The 16,687-nt window shown below is 40.0% G+C and overlaps 1 protein-coding gene across 9 annotated transcripts in view; it reads right to left on the bottom strand.

Annotated features, from left to right (window-relative positions):
* Plce1 (phospholipase C epsilon 1) overlaps window positions 1-16,687 on the bottom strand; it is a 300,715-nt gene that overhangs the window by 43,813 nt on the left and 240,215 nt on the right. For all 9 annotated transcript variants that reach the window (XM_076920180.1, XM_076920138.1, XM_076920149.1 and 6 more), the window contains 6 exons: window positions 16,096-16,334; window positions 14,579-14,640; window positions 14,330-14,495; window positions 6,891-6,998; window positions 5,416-5,532; window positions 3,993-4,151 (listed from right to left, as the gene is read on the bottom strand). In XM_076920180.1, coding sequence (XP_076776295.1) covers window positions 3,993-4,151; window positions 5,416-5,532; window positions 6,891-6,998; window positions 14,330-14,495; window positions 14,579-14,640; window positions 16,096-16,334 — 851 coding nt within the window. The remainder of the gene's footprint in view (window positions 1-3,992; window positions 4,152-5,415; window positions 5,533-6,890; window positions 6,999-14,329; window positions 14,496-14,578; window positions 14,641-16,095; window positions 16,335-16,687) is intronic.

Genomic DNA, 16,687 nt, shown 5'->3' with positions numbered 1-16,687 from the left:
CACACACTCACTCATACACTCAACTCACACACATGTACACAGGCAGACTCACACATATACACACTCTCACACACACTCACTCACACACATATGCACACAGGCAGACTCACACATACACCACACTCACACACTCACACACACACATACACACATGTACACCGTCACACTCCCACACAATGTACACACTCACTCATACTCACACACTTACACACGCATACACAGGCACATGACACACACAATGTATATTCACACACACTCACACAAATATACACATACTCACACACATATGCAGGCACATGCACATACACAATGCACACTCACACACACAAGCACGTGCACATAATCACACACATGTACACACACACATGAACATACACACATACACAAGCATATATTCACAAAATGCACACACAAGTACACAGGAACATGTACACACACATATATATCCACATTCACTCAGAAACACATACACACTTGTACACACGTGTAGTCACATATATGCACACATATACACCTACATAGAACATGAACATAGAGCAGTTTTATTTGGGAAGAGGATAGTGGAAGGTTAGGCTCAAGAGAATAGGGGGTGTGAAATGGTCAAACCACATTATATATGTGAACAAAACTAGAATCATAAAATCCATTTTGCTGTACCACGAGTATATTCTAATAAAACTTTTAAGTGACCTCAGAGTAACATAAAACATTCATGTGTAACATGTAATTGCATCGTTACTTTGGGTGTTGATAAAGCTTATGACTTCTGCTGTCTTGTATGTAGTTATAACTTTGTAAGATTGTTTCTGCACCTAGAACTAGGATTGCACTTCACACAGCCATCTTGATTTAGAAGCCTTTCTGACTTCACATACTGAGTCTCTACATTCTTCCAGATTTCCTTTTATATACATATTATCTATGATGATCTGCTACACTGTACTTGGTGATGCAGTCTGTATTAACTGCTTATTCTACCCGACTCCTATGCTCCTTTTTTTACAATAAAATATTGTACACAATATTTATTTACACAAAATTGTGTATAGTAAAAGTATAATATATGAAAGAAAAATTAAGCAAAGAAGAGGAGGAAGAAGAAAAGAGAAAGATGAAGAGGAGGAGGAAGAAGAGGAGGAGGGAGAGGAAGATGAAGAAGAGGAGGAGAGGAAGATGAAGAAGAGGAAGAAGAGGAGGAGGAAAAGGAGGAGGAGGAGGAGGAGGAGGAGGAGAAAGAGGAGGAAGAAAACAGCATCTCCTGTTGGATGGCCAGTCCCTTACCTCTAAGGAAGACCAGCTAGAGATACACACATGTGCTAACATGTTAGTTAAAACGCTTCATTACGAAGCACACATAGAGTTCTATGGTTTTCAGAACTGAAGCAAAAGTGAGGTTAGGACCGTGATGCTTATAGTGAAGATGTGAAGCTTTTGGGCCTTGGGGGAGGAGTTTCATCTTCGAAACAGACTTTTTAGGCAAGAGCAATGGTTCCCAGCCCTCCTAACACTGTTCCTCATGTTGTGGTGATTCCCCAACCATAACATTATTTTTACTGCTACTGCATAACTGTAATTTTGCTACTCTTATGAATAGTAATGTAAATATTTTTGAAGATAGAAGTTTATCAATAGGGGTCACCATCCACAGGTTGAGAACCACTGGGCTAGCACACCACCTCTTTATTTATTTATTTATTCTCTCTCTCTCTCTCTGATTTTTTATTGGGTATTTTATTTATTTACATTTCAGATGCTATCCCCTTTCCCCATTTCCCTCCCTAGAAACCCCCTATACCATCCCCCCTCTTCCTTTTTATACCGTTTTAATTACATGCAAGTATTAAGGTCAGTTCTAGGTTGAGGAACTAGCAATACATTAGATGCAAATAGTCAAGGAACAAGCAAGACAATAAACACAAATAGTCAAAGAACAAGGAGATTGGGCTCTCACTGTGTTTCCCAGTTAAGCCCCTGTTCTTGGGCTGAAGTAATCATGACTCCCAGCTTCCTTAGTAGCTAGAATTACAGGCACACACCATGGACGCTCAATGGATATGATATTTTAAATTCTTTTAAAATGATCTAACTAGATCTGCTCAGTTCTGGAGACATACACCCTCTATCCACACCACTTCCATCTGTCCTATCTTCAGCTGACTCCTTACACTAATCTTGGCTTCCGAAGGTGATTGATTGTGCAACTCTCGGATTGAGGTTCTATGTGATTTTCAGTTGCAGAAGGTGTATTCCTGAGTCCGAAGACGTCCAGGGATATGTAGGTTCGGGCACTTCTTAATTTAATTTAAAACAATTTTTCTATGTCAAGGTTTTGCCTGAATATTTGTCTGTGTATTATGTATGTGCAGTGCCCTCAGAGGCCAGAACAGGGCGTCAGAGTCCCTGGGACTGGAGTTACAGCTGGTTGTGAGCTGCTGTGTAGCAGCTAGCAATGGAACCTGAGGCCTCTGGAAGAGCATCCAGTGCTCTTAACTGCTGAGCCATCTCTCCATCATCCCCTTGGGCACTTTTTAAAGGAATCCACTTCTGGGCCTTTAGCATCTCTGTGTACATATCATTTAAACAGCCAGGCTTGCCTGAAAACAACAGGACAGCTGACTTCCCTCCCTCCCACCCTCCCTCCCTCTCTCCCTCCCTCTCTCCCTCCCTCCCTCCCTCCCTCCCTCCCTCCCTCCCTCCCTCCCTCCCTCCACCTTCCTCACTGTGTTTATTCCTGTCTATACAGAGAGATGTAACTCTCACCCACTAATCATCTCTGCATGATGCTTGAGGCCAAGTGAAAGGGACACCTAAGAATGTGCAGAGACTGAAAGAAAGTCCTGAGGAAGTAAAAAAAGACATGGAAACACCATTGTATCTACCTAGAAAATACCTTCGAGGACACAGTCACTTCCTCCTCTTTTCCTTGACCTTTTTCCTGCTTTCTGTCTATATTGAAGTAAAATTCAAAATCAAGATGATCTTCATAGTGGTGAAAGTACAATACTTACATAATTTTTTAAAAAAAAATCAGACAGAAATTAAGTCTAGAAGTAAGGCTGATTGCTTCAACAGTGGGGTCTATTTTGCATATAATATTTGTAGGCATATAGATATAAATAAATGATATAATAGGCATTATATCCTGTCACTATTTCAACTTGTGATAAGATTTTAATGTACTTAGGAATGTAGAGCGAGGCTTGGGAGTACAATACCCAAGAGGCTGAGGCAGGAGGACTGCTGTCAATTGAAGGTCAGCCAGGGGTATCCAGAAAGACTTGTCTTAAAAAAAAAAAAAAAAAAAAAAAAAAAAAAAAAAAAAGTTAAACCAATATAAAATGCATGAGAGGTTGGACATGGCGGCTCACACCTTTGGTAAGAGGATTGGAGTTCTGGGCCAGCCTGGGTCATGACAACAAGGCACCATAATTTTAAAAACTGAGATGAAAAATATGAGAGATATATAGGTTTTCAAAAGCCTTGATGCTTAAGCAAAAAGAGTTTTAAGATACTTCCTGGAGGATCCTGAACCCATCTGTATAAGCTGGAGCTTGAGCACAGATCTCTTGCATGATGGAAGAGAAAAAGCCCTCTGTTGCCATGCGTCCATGATACATTGGGGTCTCAAGGCTGTTGCTGTTGGACCCCAGGCCCCAAGTGGTCTCCCTAAAGAGGCCTACGTCACCTATTATGAGACTAACATACTGCTGGCTCCAGAGATAAGAGTCATGCATTATTCCACTTAGAACAAATTAAAAACATGGAGGTACAGTCCACCTGGGTACAATTTACCAAATTAAACTTTAGGTTAGTGGAGGAGAGAATCTATTAGTCTATGAGTTAGAAGTTCCCAAATCAAGCGTATCAGTTAAGGGATCTCAGTCTTCAAGCCCTGGCTATAAAGCAAGTCATCTGGAAAGTCTAAATGACATGAACTTCCTTGTCCCCCAGTCCACGGCATATTCCTAACCTGCTTAGCCAGAGAGGAGTACCTTTTGTTTTAGGATGTCGACGGGTGTCTGATGGGCCTTTAGCTTCTTGTTTTTAAGAAGCACTTTCCTTCTAAGTTGGTCAGGTGAGGGAAGCATTGGGTCATCTGAGAAATCGGTCTCGAATAAGAACTTAGCCACCAGCTTTTCTCCAAACACACTCTACAAAGTATAAAGGAAAGCACACCATCAATGCCTTCTGCCTCTACTTGATAAATACATTTATATTTCTTAAATATACTGGATATCTCAGCCTAGTTGAATTGTTTTAGAAATCCCAGGAAAAGGAACTAAAGAAGAGATTGTTTATTCTCCTGGCAGTTTCCCCGCTGGAAGGAAGGGATGTGTTGAGGGCAAAGGGGAAGACCTAGGTCAGACTGGAGAGGGAGCCAGCTGTGGTGACTTAGGAAAGCATTCTGGAGTCTGATGTATTAAAGGAAAGCAAGCAGAGGTTTAATTTCCAGTAAATTCGGAAGCATAGAGCATAGAAACCTTGAGACCGACAGAAGAGATGAGAGGCAGCAGGGAGGGAACATTTATTCCAACCATGGATGAAGAATTAATTGATAGCATTTTCTCAAGGACTTATGAACACTAGTCCTCAAAGCAGAATGTCTCTCTTAAGGAGGTCATAGGTGGAGGGTAGACACAGGATGGTCACTTAAGATAAGGATAGAAAATATGGCAATTTTTATTTCTACTTATTTTTAAATAAACAACAACAACAACAAAACCCCACCAAAACAACAACAACAACAACAACAAAAAAAAAACAAAAAACAAAAAACAAAAAAGCTAACGTGTAGGCTAAGGCAATTTGAAAATTCAAAGTTTTGTTGGTATTTACACTGGAACACATTCCCATGTTAGTGGTCTCTCCTTCCACAATAACTATACTTCTACAAATGCTTCTGTCACTGGAGAACGAGGGGTGTCTTATGGAAATCTGCTCTTTAACCGGTTTGCATTACAGTTCCCTTGTGTAAAGGAGCTTACTGTTAACAGAGAAAATGTTCTGAATGGTCTAACTTGCTAAATCCCTATAATATAGTTTGGGTCACAACAATATGTGACTTTCCCTGAAACAGCTTCGTTTTTTTTTTTTTTCATGTACAACTGCCAGGTGACATATGGTACTCCTACTGGTAAGGTCAGGACTATTGGAGAACTGGTCTATCTGTACCTCCCAAGGCTTCCTGGAAAGGGTCAGGAGACCAGAAAATAATACCTATATCCTTACAGACAAAAACGGAGATCGTTCCTAAAAAAAGTCAAAGCTCTCTGAGTGTTGCCATTTTTTTTTAGGTCTGTAGAACCCTAACAGTACATGCTTCATGGCTAAAGCCCAGCTGCATTGTGGTCTACATCTGACCCATGTGGATACCAATAACAACTAAAAGATAATGGTGTCTTAGATGAAGCTAACCTTGAAAATTTCTGCCATTTTTCGTTGTTGAGGCAATGAACAATGGTTCTCAATGGATATGATGATGGGCAAGTCAGAGGTGATGAAGGCACTGCGATCGATGGCTTCCACCACTTCCTGTGAGACCCAAACAGCTCATTAGAATCAGGTGTTTGTCAGCATCATCAGGAGGCTGGTCCTCAGCCATGGAATGTGGCTTAACTGTTGCATCCAGCACATTCTGGATAAAAGTGGTTTTTAGCTTTTCAAAAGTACAGGCATTTCTCTAGATTCATGGAAAATTAATTCCAGGACCTCTACAGATACTGCAATCTATATGATGCCCAGATCTTACATAAAAATGGTATAATATTTACATATCATCTCCACACATTTATCTTCCCATGTATTTCAAATAATTGCTACATACTTGGCATCCTCAGTGCAACGTGAGCACATTGTTTTAAGATAATGACAAGAAAAAAAATCTGTTCAAATTCACTATAGACACAATTTTACCCCACTTTTGGACATATAGTTGTATAGTTGAGTCCATGGATGTAGAGCCCATGGCTAAGGAGGGCCAAATGTATTTGTAAACTAAGCAAGAGACTAGGCTATTTGATATAAAGACATCAAACTATTCATATTGAGTCTTGTTCCTATACTACAAGAAACAGTTGCCACTATGTTAAACTGGAAAAAAAACCCAGTATATATTAAGAAAGAATACTGTAAGTAAAAGACATTGTTTTTGTTATAGTATGCAATATAATGAAGCCCAAGACAGACTGAAACACTTAATATATTTGGAGCAAAAAAGGGTGCACATCTTTTAATGTGTATCTATACACATAGCCATTCACTAATATACAATGCAAGGGTTTTATGAATGATAAATAGAAAATGAATTGAAGAAAAAAAATGTGTTTTAGCTATTATTCTTTCTGAGCCTGGCCATAGCTCAGAGAAAAATAATGTTACATAGCTTAAGACCCTCTGAGTGAGGAGTAACTGCATAGCTAAATTAATAAGCTTTGTAGACTCTAAAATAATCTAATAAGGCCAGTCTTCCAGGAAGTCTATCTTCCCAGGTGGACTAGTACTCTCTACTTTATAATGGTGATTACTTAATTATCTCCTGACATATAATATTTTCCTTTGTCAGTAAAGACAGCAGGATTGATGACCTTTAATTTCTCTAGGAAGAGAACAGCCCCTGTTTTTATTTATCATTATACCATGTGAAAATAAACAGCAACAATATCATTGTGTTCCAACATGAGGTAATAGTTATTAAAATTTGAGTTGAATGAGGATCTATTAAGAGCTCTAGATCAAATCTTAGAACAATGAGCCTGTTCATGCTACTACGCACTGCAAAAATTCTGAAAGTCTTCCAGATCTAGTTCAAGAACTTCTGACTTAAGGTACAATTGAGTAGAGCAGATAACTTAAATGAAGATTATGTCTTGTGATTTGATGGGAAGCGTTACCTTGAAGGGGATCTTGGTTGTCAGTGTATGTCCATGATAAATAATGGGCATCCCATCATCTCCATCCCAGCAGTCCAGCTCTATGCTTCTACATCCTTGCAAGAGGACCTGTGTGATCAATGAATGAATCCATCTCAGATGAGCATTGGGAGGTTAAAGCCTCAAACTGAACCAAGCACACAGTTCCCATCAGTCAGCATTTATGCTACTGTTATTAAATAAAATATAGATATTTGTCATTTTGGTCAAAGGTCACAATTAATATGGGCTTGGAAATAGAGAGAATAAATCAAGGTAAGAAAATTGTTTACCAGAAATGAAGGTTTTGGAAGGTAAAGTGAGTATAAGAACATGCCGTTTTTCTTTTTTAAAATGTCTTTTATTTTTTGACGTGGAACATCTAAAAATTAGAGGCCACTCTCTCTGTGCTCCTCCAGACACAATCCCCCAGTCGCAGTCCTCCCTAGTGCAGCAACAGTTGCAACTACAACTCCATCCCCTACCCACAGACTTCTGTGGATCCCACAAACCATCCCCTCCTAACATCTTTCTCCTCACTGTTGGCTGTATCCTATTTCTCATCTCTAGCAGGCCCCACCTGCCAGAAAACCAGGTAGGATGTCTGTAGACCTCTTCCAAAGAACAGATCATCCAGACAAAACTAAACCAAAAAAAAAATACTGGAGCTAACAAGTGTTACAAATCAAAAAGATATAACAGATATTTACAGAACACATCGCCCAAACAAGAGAATACAACTTCTACTCTGCACCTCATGGGATGTTCTTCAAAATTGCCCACATACTTGGACACAGAGTGAGTCTCAACAGATACAAGAAAATCGAAATGACTCCTTACATTCTATCAGACCACCATGGATTAAAGCTGGATATCAACAACAGAAACAACAGAAAATTTAAAAATTAACAGAAACCAAATAACTCTATACTGAATGAAAAATAGGTCAGGGCAGATAGAAAGAAATTAAAGACTTCCTAGAATTCAATGAAAATCAACACACAGCATACCCAAATTTATGGGAAGCAGTGGGAGCAGTGCAAAGAGGAAAGTTCATATCACTAAGTGCCTATGTAAAAAAAAAAATGGAGAGATCTCATTCATATTAGCAACTTAACAGCACACCTGAAAGCTCTGAAACAAAAAGAAGTAAGCACACCCAAGAGAAGATGGCAGGAAACAATCAAACTGAGGGCCGAAATCCATAAAATACAAACAAAGAAAAATCAAATGAAAAAACAAAGAATCAATGAAACAGTTGGCTCTTTGGGGAAATCAACAAAATAGACAAAACTTTATCCAAACTAACTAAAAGTCAGAAAAGAATATCTAAATTAACAGAATCAGAGATGGAAAATGGGACACAACAAACACTGAGGAAAGCCAGAGAATCATAAGAGTATACTTTAAAACCCCGAACACCACCAAATTGGAAAATCTAAAAGAAATGGATAATTTTCTTGATTCCTTCTAACAAAGCTAAAGCTGGATCAGTTAAACATTTTAAATAGACCTATATCCCCTAGTGAAATAGAAACAGTCATTAAAAAAGTCTGCCAACCAAGCCAAACTGAACCAACCAACCAACCAAAAACAAACAAACCAAAAAAGGCCCAGGGACAGATGGTTTTAAAGCAGAATTCTATCACTTTCAAAGAAGCGCTAATACTAGTACTCCTCAAATAATTCCATAAAATAAAAATAGGAGGAAACTGATTTTTTGAGATCACAGCTATTGTGATATCCAAACAACATAAAGACTCAACAAATAAAGAGAACCGCAGACCAATTTCCCTTATGAACATGGAAACAAAAGAACTCGATAAAATACTTGCAAGCCAAATCCAAGAACACATCACGAAGACCATCCACCGTGATCTAGTGGGTTTCATCTCAGAGATGCAGGGATGCAATGTATGAAAATTAGAATATGTAATTCACCATATAAACAAACTGAAAGAAAAAAAAATTACATGACCATCTTTATGAGATGCAGAAAAGGCCTTTGATAAAATCCAACACCCCTTCATGATAAAAGTCCTGGAAAGATTAAGGATACAAGGAGCATACCTAAACATAATAAAGGTAATTTACAGCAAGCCTATAGCTAACATCAAATTATGTGGAGAGAAACTCAAAGCAACTCCACTAAAACCAGGAACAAGACAGGCCTGTCTACTCAATATCTATTCAATACGATACTTGAAGTGTTAGCTAGGGCAATAACACAACCGAAGGAAATCAAGTGGATACAAATTAAAAGAAAGAAGTTAAAGTAGCACTATTTGCAGATGATATGATAGCATACATAACCGACTCCAAACATTCTACCATGGAATTTATACAGCTGATAAACACCTCCAGCAAAGAGGCTGAATAAAAAAATTACCCTCCCCTCAAAAAGAAAGCCAGGAACTCTCCTACATACAAATGATAAGCGTACACCAAATGATGTGTAAGCTTTGCTCACCTATATTCTCTGGCTGGTTAAATAGAAGTGGCTGACGGTCAATGACTGGAGAGAATAGAGATGGGCGGGGCTTCAGTCCCCTGGCTAAGGGTGGCAGGTAGGGACTGCAGGCAGAAAGGAGAGGGAGGAAAGAGAGAGAGGAAAGAAAATGGCGAACCAGGAAATGGCCTGATGGTGCAAGTCCAGCATAGACAGGACAACTATTGGCAATTAACTTTGGGAGCACAGCTAGAAAACAGCCAGGCTAGTGTAGAAAAATAATTTAAGGGGAATCACCTAGTAACTGTGCTAAAGCTGATTAAATAAATCAATAGAACTCTGTCCCAATTATTGGGGATTGGCTAGGTCATAATAAGAACTAATAGAGTTATTAAATATCCAACAACACTTCTCCATTGCTGGTGGGAGTGCAAACTTATACAGACACTGGAAATCTATATGGAAGTTCCTCAGAAAGTTGTGAATCAATCTACCTCAAGACCCAGCTATACCACTCTTGGGCATATATCCCAAGAATGACTGCAAAAACAATAGCTCAGCTGTGTTCATTTCATCTTTATTCACAATGGCCAGAAACACTGGGTATATACCCAAGAGATTTTGTGGGCAGACTGGGGATGGGTGGGGAAAGGAGGGGGGGTGGATAAGGTGTGGACAAGGTAGGGTTGGAAAAGAGAGTGTGTGGAGAGATGTGAGCAATTGGGGAGGCATTTGAGGAGTGATGTGGAAACCTAGTGCAGTGGAAACTTCATGGAAGGGGTGAAGGGGATCCTAACGAGGTGTCCTAGTAACGGGGGATATGAAGTCTGGCTGTCTCTTGTAGCCAGGCAAGGCTTCTGTTTGCAGGACTAGGTAGCATTCAATTGAGCTCTTGGTAAAGGTGAGTCCTATGGAAATCCCCAAACTACCCAGGCTATTGCCAAGATAAAAGGTTGCTCTCTGCAAACTGACAATGGCGACTTACTGAGGAGAACAGCACTCATTGAACATAGAGAAGTCGAGCTAGGGTCTAATAGAGCCCTCACCCCTATGTTCTAGTCTCTTTGGTGAGGGAAGGCACTCTGTAGGCTGCTGAAAGAGAAACATGGGTACCAACCTAGCCACAAAACTTTTGACCTATAGTCTGTCCTGCCTGTAGAGTATGCTAGGGTAATGGCACAGAACTTGTAGGAGGAGTCAATCTGTGTTTGGTTTGACCTAAGGTCCACTCCACGAGAAGGAATCCACACCCAACATTGCTTGGATAGCCAAGAATTAGAGACTAGATAGTCTAGAGACTTAGGGTAAAACCAGACACTACTGATTTTTAAAATAATCAGTAATTTTTTCCTAATGATATTCTGCTATACTCATAGATCAGCGCCTTATCCAGTCATCATCGGAGAGACTTCCTCTGGCAGCAGATGGGAACTGATGGAGAGACCCACAACCAGACATTATATGGAGTGAGATCTAAATTGCAGGTCTCTATCAAATCCTTTCCATCAGAGCTCAGGGAGTACTGTGGAAGAAGAGGCAGAAAGACTGTATGATACACAGTCCTCTAAATCAACTAAGGAAGGCACATATGAGCTCACAGAGACTGAGAGAGCAGGAACAGCACCTACAGGATCTGCACCAGGTCCTCTGGGTTTACATTATAACCGTTAGCTTACTATTTTGATGGGACTCCTGACTGTGAGAAAGAATGGGTCTCTGACCCTTGTGCCTGTTCTTAGGACTCTTTCCCCCAGTTAAGTTGCCGTGTCTAACTTTGATATGATAGATTTTGCTTCATCTTACTATATTTTGTCATGTTTGGTTGCTACCTCTTAGAAGCCTGTTCTTTTCTAATTAGAGACAGAAAGGGAGTAGATCTGGAGGGGAGGGGAAGTGGGGACGAACGTGGAGGAGTTGAATGAGGGGAAACCATAATCAGAAATTATTGTATGAGAAAAGAATCTATTTTCAATAAAAGGAAAATGTAAAAAAAGTGCAATTAGCATAATCTCTGTCTAAGGAAATGTCAATAGAGGTAAAGATGTTGAATTAAAGCCTTGACCCCTAATAAGGTGACCAAACATTTAATAAATCAATATCCAATGTTGATGTGATCTCTTCCATTAAGACCCAAATTCTGCAATGAGAAAACATCTTGGCTATCAAAATGTAGCATGAAAGAATAGAAGCAAAGAATGGTCAAAGATTTGTCTGGCTATCTAAGCCTGGAATTGCATCTGGAGCAGAGACAGTAAATAGTCCATAAGCTCCTCTCTTCCCTAGGCATAGCAGGTCCCAGTGATCACTCACACACTGCCTCCGCCAACCTCCAAGCTTTGACATAGTATCTCTCAGCCTTTTCAGCACACTGCTGAAAGAACTTGTCAGAGATGCAGAAGATCTCTTTAGTTGGCTACCTTGGATCTTAGGCTGGAAGCAGGATTCTCAGCACACTTTTGTGGACTGCAGCTTTGTAACATCTGTTTTGAGCAATCTCATCTTCCCTAGACTTGTCTGTAGACTATCTTTAAAATTATCACACAATGAAAAGGTGACCTAGGACAAGGATTTGATTGTCTGCAATTGAGCTGATACAGTGTGACTTGAGAGTACATATTATTACTTCCATATGGCAGTAATCCATTATCAGGATGTCTTGGCCACTAAGAGTTTCTGCAACTAAACATAGCAGAACATGCAGGGCTTTTTATGCAAGATTCTAGACAGCTTCTTCCTACAACTTGGTATAGTTTGTGGCCTATATGCTCCTCCCCCCAAGCCCATCAGTTTTGGTTGGTAGCAACCATGTCTATGGTATATTGCCTTGGCCTGAAGAGAGCTATGTAATCAGTATGTTAGCTGCAAGTGAGACTACTTCCTTTTTCTGACGAGCTGGTCTATACAGTTTAATGTTCCATATTAGGGTAGAAAAGGAAAACCAGGGCTGGAAATTCCAGGTAAGGAGAAGAACAGGGTCTCTTTGTTTTTGTTTTTGTTTTTTTTGTTTTGTTTTTTGTTTGTTTGTTTTTTCCATCTGCTCAGGAGAGAAACTATGGGAAGTAACTATGAGAGAGGACCTAGAGCCTAAGAGGATTAGCAAGAGGAAGCGAAGGGGATCCTCCTACTGTCTAATCACACCTGGAGTGTGCGTGAGGGCCTCTGTACCTTAGTCAAAAGCTGAGGTAATCTCTGCTTTGGGTGGAATATTAAGAAATTTTTAAAATTCTTGAAGCCAAACAATGAGTTGGGAACCAAAGCTCAGAAATGGTCCTTTATTGTTTTCCTGTGAAGAATGAACTCACAGTGTGTGTATGTATGTGTATCTAACTATGACTATGTGCATGTGTATGAACATATAAAGTATATAGAACAATTCAAATATAGTAATAGATATGTATTTATTTCCTATAGAATAATGGATTTTAAACTTTTTAAATTTACATTTTATTTATTTATTTATTTATTTATTTATTTATTTACTGTGTGTATGTGTGTGTATGTACGTATGTGCACATATGAACACCGTGGCATGTATGGAGGTCAGACGACAACTTGGAGGAGTTCTCTCTTACCACCACATGGATTCCAGGGACTGAACTCAGTCATCAGGTTTGGTAACAAGTGCCTTAACTCACTGAACTATCTTACTGGTTCCACAAGCATTCTTTTTTTTTTTTGACTCTGAAGCTCCTTCTGAAATTAAATGGCTAATGTGTGAAGCATATAAAAGATGGTTCAGTGGTCGCATAGCAGAATTAGGCCGTAACAAAGCCCCTTCTAGCAGTGGCTTAGTCATTTTAGCATAAGCAGCTGAAGGCCCTTGGCAAAGTCCTAGTTTGAAAATCATTACTCTGAGGACACATTTTCGTTTTCTAATAAACATTCCTTAGAATTCAGAGATTAAAAAACACATTCTAGTTTTTTGTTTTGTTTTGTTTGTTTGTTTTTGGAGACAGGGTTTCTCTATGTAACAGAGCCCTGGATATTGTGGAACTCACTCTGTAGACCCGGTTGGTTTTCAATTTAGGAAGATACGAATAGCTCTGTCTCCTGAGTGCTGGGATTAGAGGTGTGTGCCACCATGCCCATTCTGTGCTAAACAAACTTTGAGGAAAAACTGTGTTATAGTCTACCAGTAGTACTGGACTAACCTGGAGAGCAAGGAGCCTCACTGCTGGGGATGCACCATTACAATAGGATCCGGTTTTTAGCTTGTGCTCCCTCACGAGCACAAAACCACACGCTTCCATTCCCTGGACCTAACCTGGCTCTTTCCTGATCTCTGCTAGGAGCTGAGTAAATACAGCTAGAGAGAGAGAGAGAGAGAGAGAGAGAGAGAGAGAGAGAGAGAGAGAGAGAGAGAGAAATGACCATGTTGACCGAGAGCTGGCTGGTCGGGTCAAAGGATGTACTTTTCCCAGTCCAGAAAGCCCACTGTTTCCCAGAAGGTTCCCATGAATTTCAGCCTGGAGGAAAGTATCTCCAGCCTGTGCAGCTTTTTCTTTAGTTGGTTGCCATAGAGATGGATGGGTTGTCTAACAAATGGCAAAGCAAAACAAAACAAACAATTTTTGGGGATTAGCTCTGCAAGAAAGCTGCATTTTCTACTATCCTTTCCCAGCACAATATATTGATTTATTTAGCATTTGGTGAAAGGATTGGATAGGTTTCCCAGGGGAAAACTTAATTTTGGTAGGAGTAGATCGGACTAAAGATCTAAAAGCTATGAGTCTCCAACAAGCACTTTCTTTTTTCAATGCAGGGTAAGTAAAGATTGAGGGGAAAGCAAACAAACAAAAAGGCAGAAAGAAGCAAAGAAAGCAACCACTGTGTGTAGCCTGTTTTCCCACACTTGGTGGCACTGCATATTTCATGTCACACTTTATAAGTTCTTCACAGGAGTCTGGGGGCAGCTGTTTTGTGAGTTGGGGGCTCAGTGATGAAAGTCACACAGCAGCAGCACTCTCTGTACCTGGCTGTAGAGCTCCACGGAGGACTCCCCCTTGAGCTGGTGGCCAGTGAGGTAGGTGTTGTGTGAAGATTCAATGTAATAGTAGGAGAGGGGTAGCTGCAGGTCTTTCTTGTTCTCCTGTGACTCGTCATTTTTTGAGGCGAAATTATCTTTATCCATCAGGAACCTAGACAAAACACACATTCTTAAGGCTGCGTCAGAGCAACACTTACTCTTGAATGATCGGGGAAAACAGGCCTGAGGAGTTACCTTGCAAACCCTTCAAATGACAATAGGCCTTGATGACACATGCTGATGCTAGGCTCAAATTTCTGCAAGAGATTAAAAAAGATGTTTTTAGGCAAAGGAAACTAAGAAGGAGAAAATAGCATCACATAATTAAAAAAAAAAAAGAAAACTGTTCTGTTTTCATTAGGAAATGTCTAAACCAAATATTTGAACTAATTTAGTTATGTAGTAGTAGTAAGATGTAGTTTTTAGTCCGAAAGAAAATATTTATTATATGTGAGTTTATTATACCAAGCATATTTATTTAAGAGAAAAAAAGGTAGCAAGAGAAAAGAGTAAGGCTGATTTATATGAAAACACAGTGCGTTTATTAGTTGAGGTGACGGTGAGGATAATAAAGGCAACTCCCATCCGAAAGTGGGAGGTGGGATGTGATGATTCGCTTAGAGCAGCCCCACCAAACATGCTCTCAGTGACTGTGAGTGTTCAGTTTTAGCATCTCTAGGGGTTAAATCCAAGGATCACCCAGCTACTCCATGGATTCTATGGATCAGGAGATTAAGCTAATTCTGCTGCCTGTGACCCTGTAGCAGTAAAGTTTCCCTCTCTATAGCTGCCCCCTGCCCCCTTGTCTGGGCTCCTGGAACAGTTTCTGCTTTCCACTCATCTCTACCATTCACCAGCATAGTTCCTTGCCAAATGGGCTCACGTGGACCTCTTGAAGCATAGATCATGCACCCCCCTGCTTAAAATTTGTTAAAGCTTCCCGTTCCACAAGGACAGATGTCAACGTCCATCCGTCCTGCAGTCTAAAAGTCCTAGATGAGCTGGTCCTTGGACACCTGCCTGAAATCACATCTGCCGGTCCTGTCTGGCTCTGATCATCATGCTAGCTTTTTGATGTTCCTCATAAATCCCCAGCTCACTCTTGCCACAGGGTTTGAGCAAACTGCTCACGTTTCTCTGAGGATCCTCTTCCCTCAGAATGATGAATGATTTACTCACTCAGAGATTTGCCCAAATGCCCCTCTCCAGCTCAGCCTTCCAGTTATCACTTTTCCTTACACCGCTCACTCTTGAAATTGTGTATATTTGTTTATTGTTTGCTTCACACACCAGAAAGTAAGCTGTGTATAAGAATGAGACTTTATCCAATACTATATTCCCAGCTCTTGGAAGATGGATTGCAGAGTAAGAGCTAACAAATACATGGTAAGTAGCAGATTGAAATTCTAGACTGTTGTATGTGTTAGAACAGTGATAAGTAATTGGGTACAAGTTCCTTGTAATTGTCATTGAGTCAGAGATGCCCTAGGACCTATGCTAATTATGAGATAAGAATACTTATGGACCTGGCATTAAAAGAAACTCAAAGAAGTATAGATAGGGTAAAATGCTTAACATCAAAGTATTAAACCAGTCAGAGGCATTTCATACATGTGATACCATATATACCATACATGTGATAACATACATGCTGTACATATGATACCACACATGCCATACATGTGATACCATACATGCCATACATGTGATACCTGGATGATGCTGAGGATTTCATCATACGTGCAGTGTTCCCCTTGGCAATTCACCAGGAAGTCGTTGAGCTGCAGTATGCCGACCCCAAATATGCCCAAGGATGTGCTTTCAATCCCAGTACCATTAGTAACAATGCTTGCAGCAGCAATAGCATCAGATATCTGCTTCTGGTTGTCAGAAAGCTGCTGTTTACTCTTAATGAACAGCCCCAAGTCGGATACATTTCTAGTCAGCAAATCTGAAACACAGCCATTCACAGACCATGGGTTATTCAGAAGCCTCTTTGACAGAGTTCATCAGCGTTACAAAGTCAGTGCCCTGATGAAGTTCTAATCTATCCGAATAAGCTGCCAAACTCAGTGTGAGCCTCTGGCTTTCCACAGTTTACGTTTATTTTTAATTTATTTTGTCAGTTTACGTTTATTTTTAATTTATTTTGTCATTTTTACATTTTAACTAGAAGTGTTCTAAGGTTCTCACTGCTCCCCTTGTAGAGAAACTTGGCAGGCCTTGTTGGTTCAGTTTTAGCTATTTGGAAAGACGACGTGGCAATATCTTTTAGAATAAAACAGAGGCTTACCATACAATCTA

This window comes from Arvicanthis niloticus, chromosome 1, assembly GCF_011762505.2.
Source record: "Arvicanthis niloticus isolate mArvNil1 chromosome 1, mArvNil1.pat.X, whole genome shotgun sequence".
Classification (NCBI taxonomy): domain Eukaryota; kingdom Metazoa; phylum Chordata; class Mammalia; order Rodentia; family Muridae; genus Arvicanthis; species Arvicanthis niloticus.
This window is presented reverse-complemented; position numbering and strand designations above follow the sequence as displayed.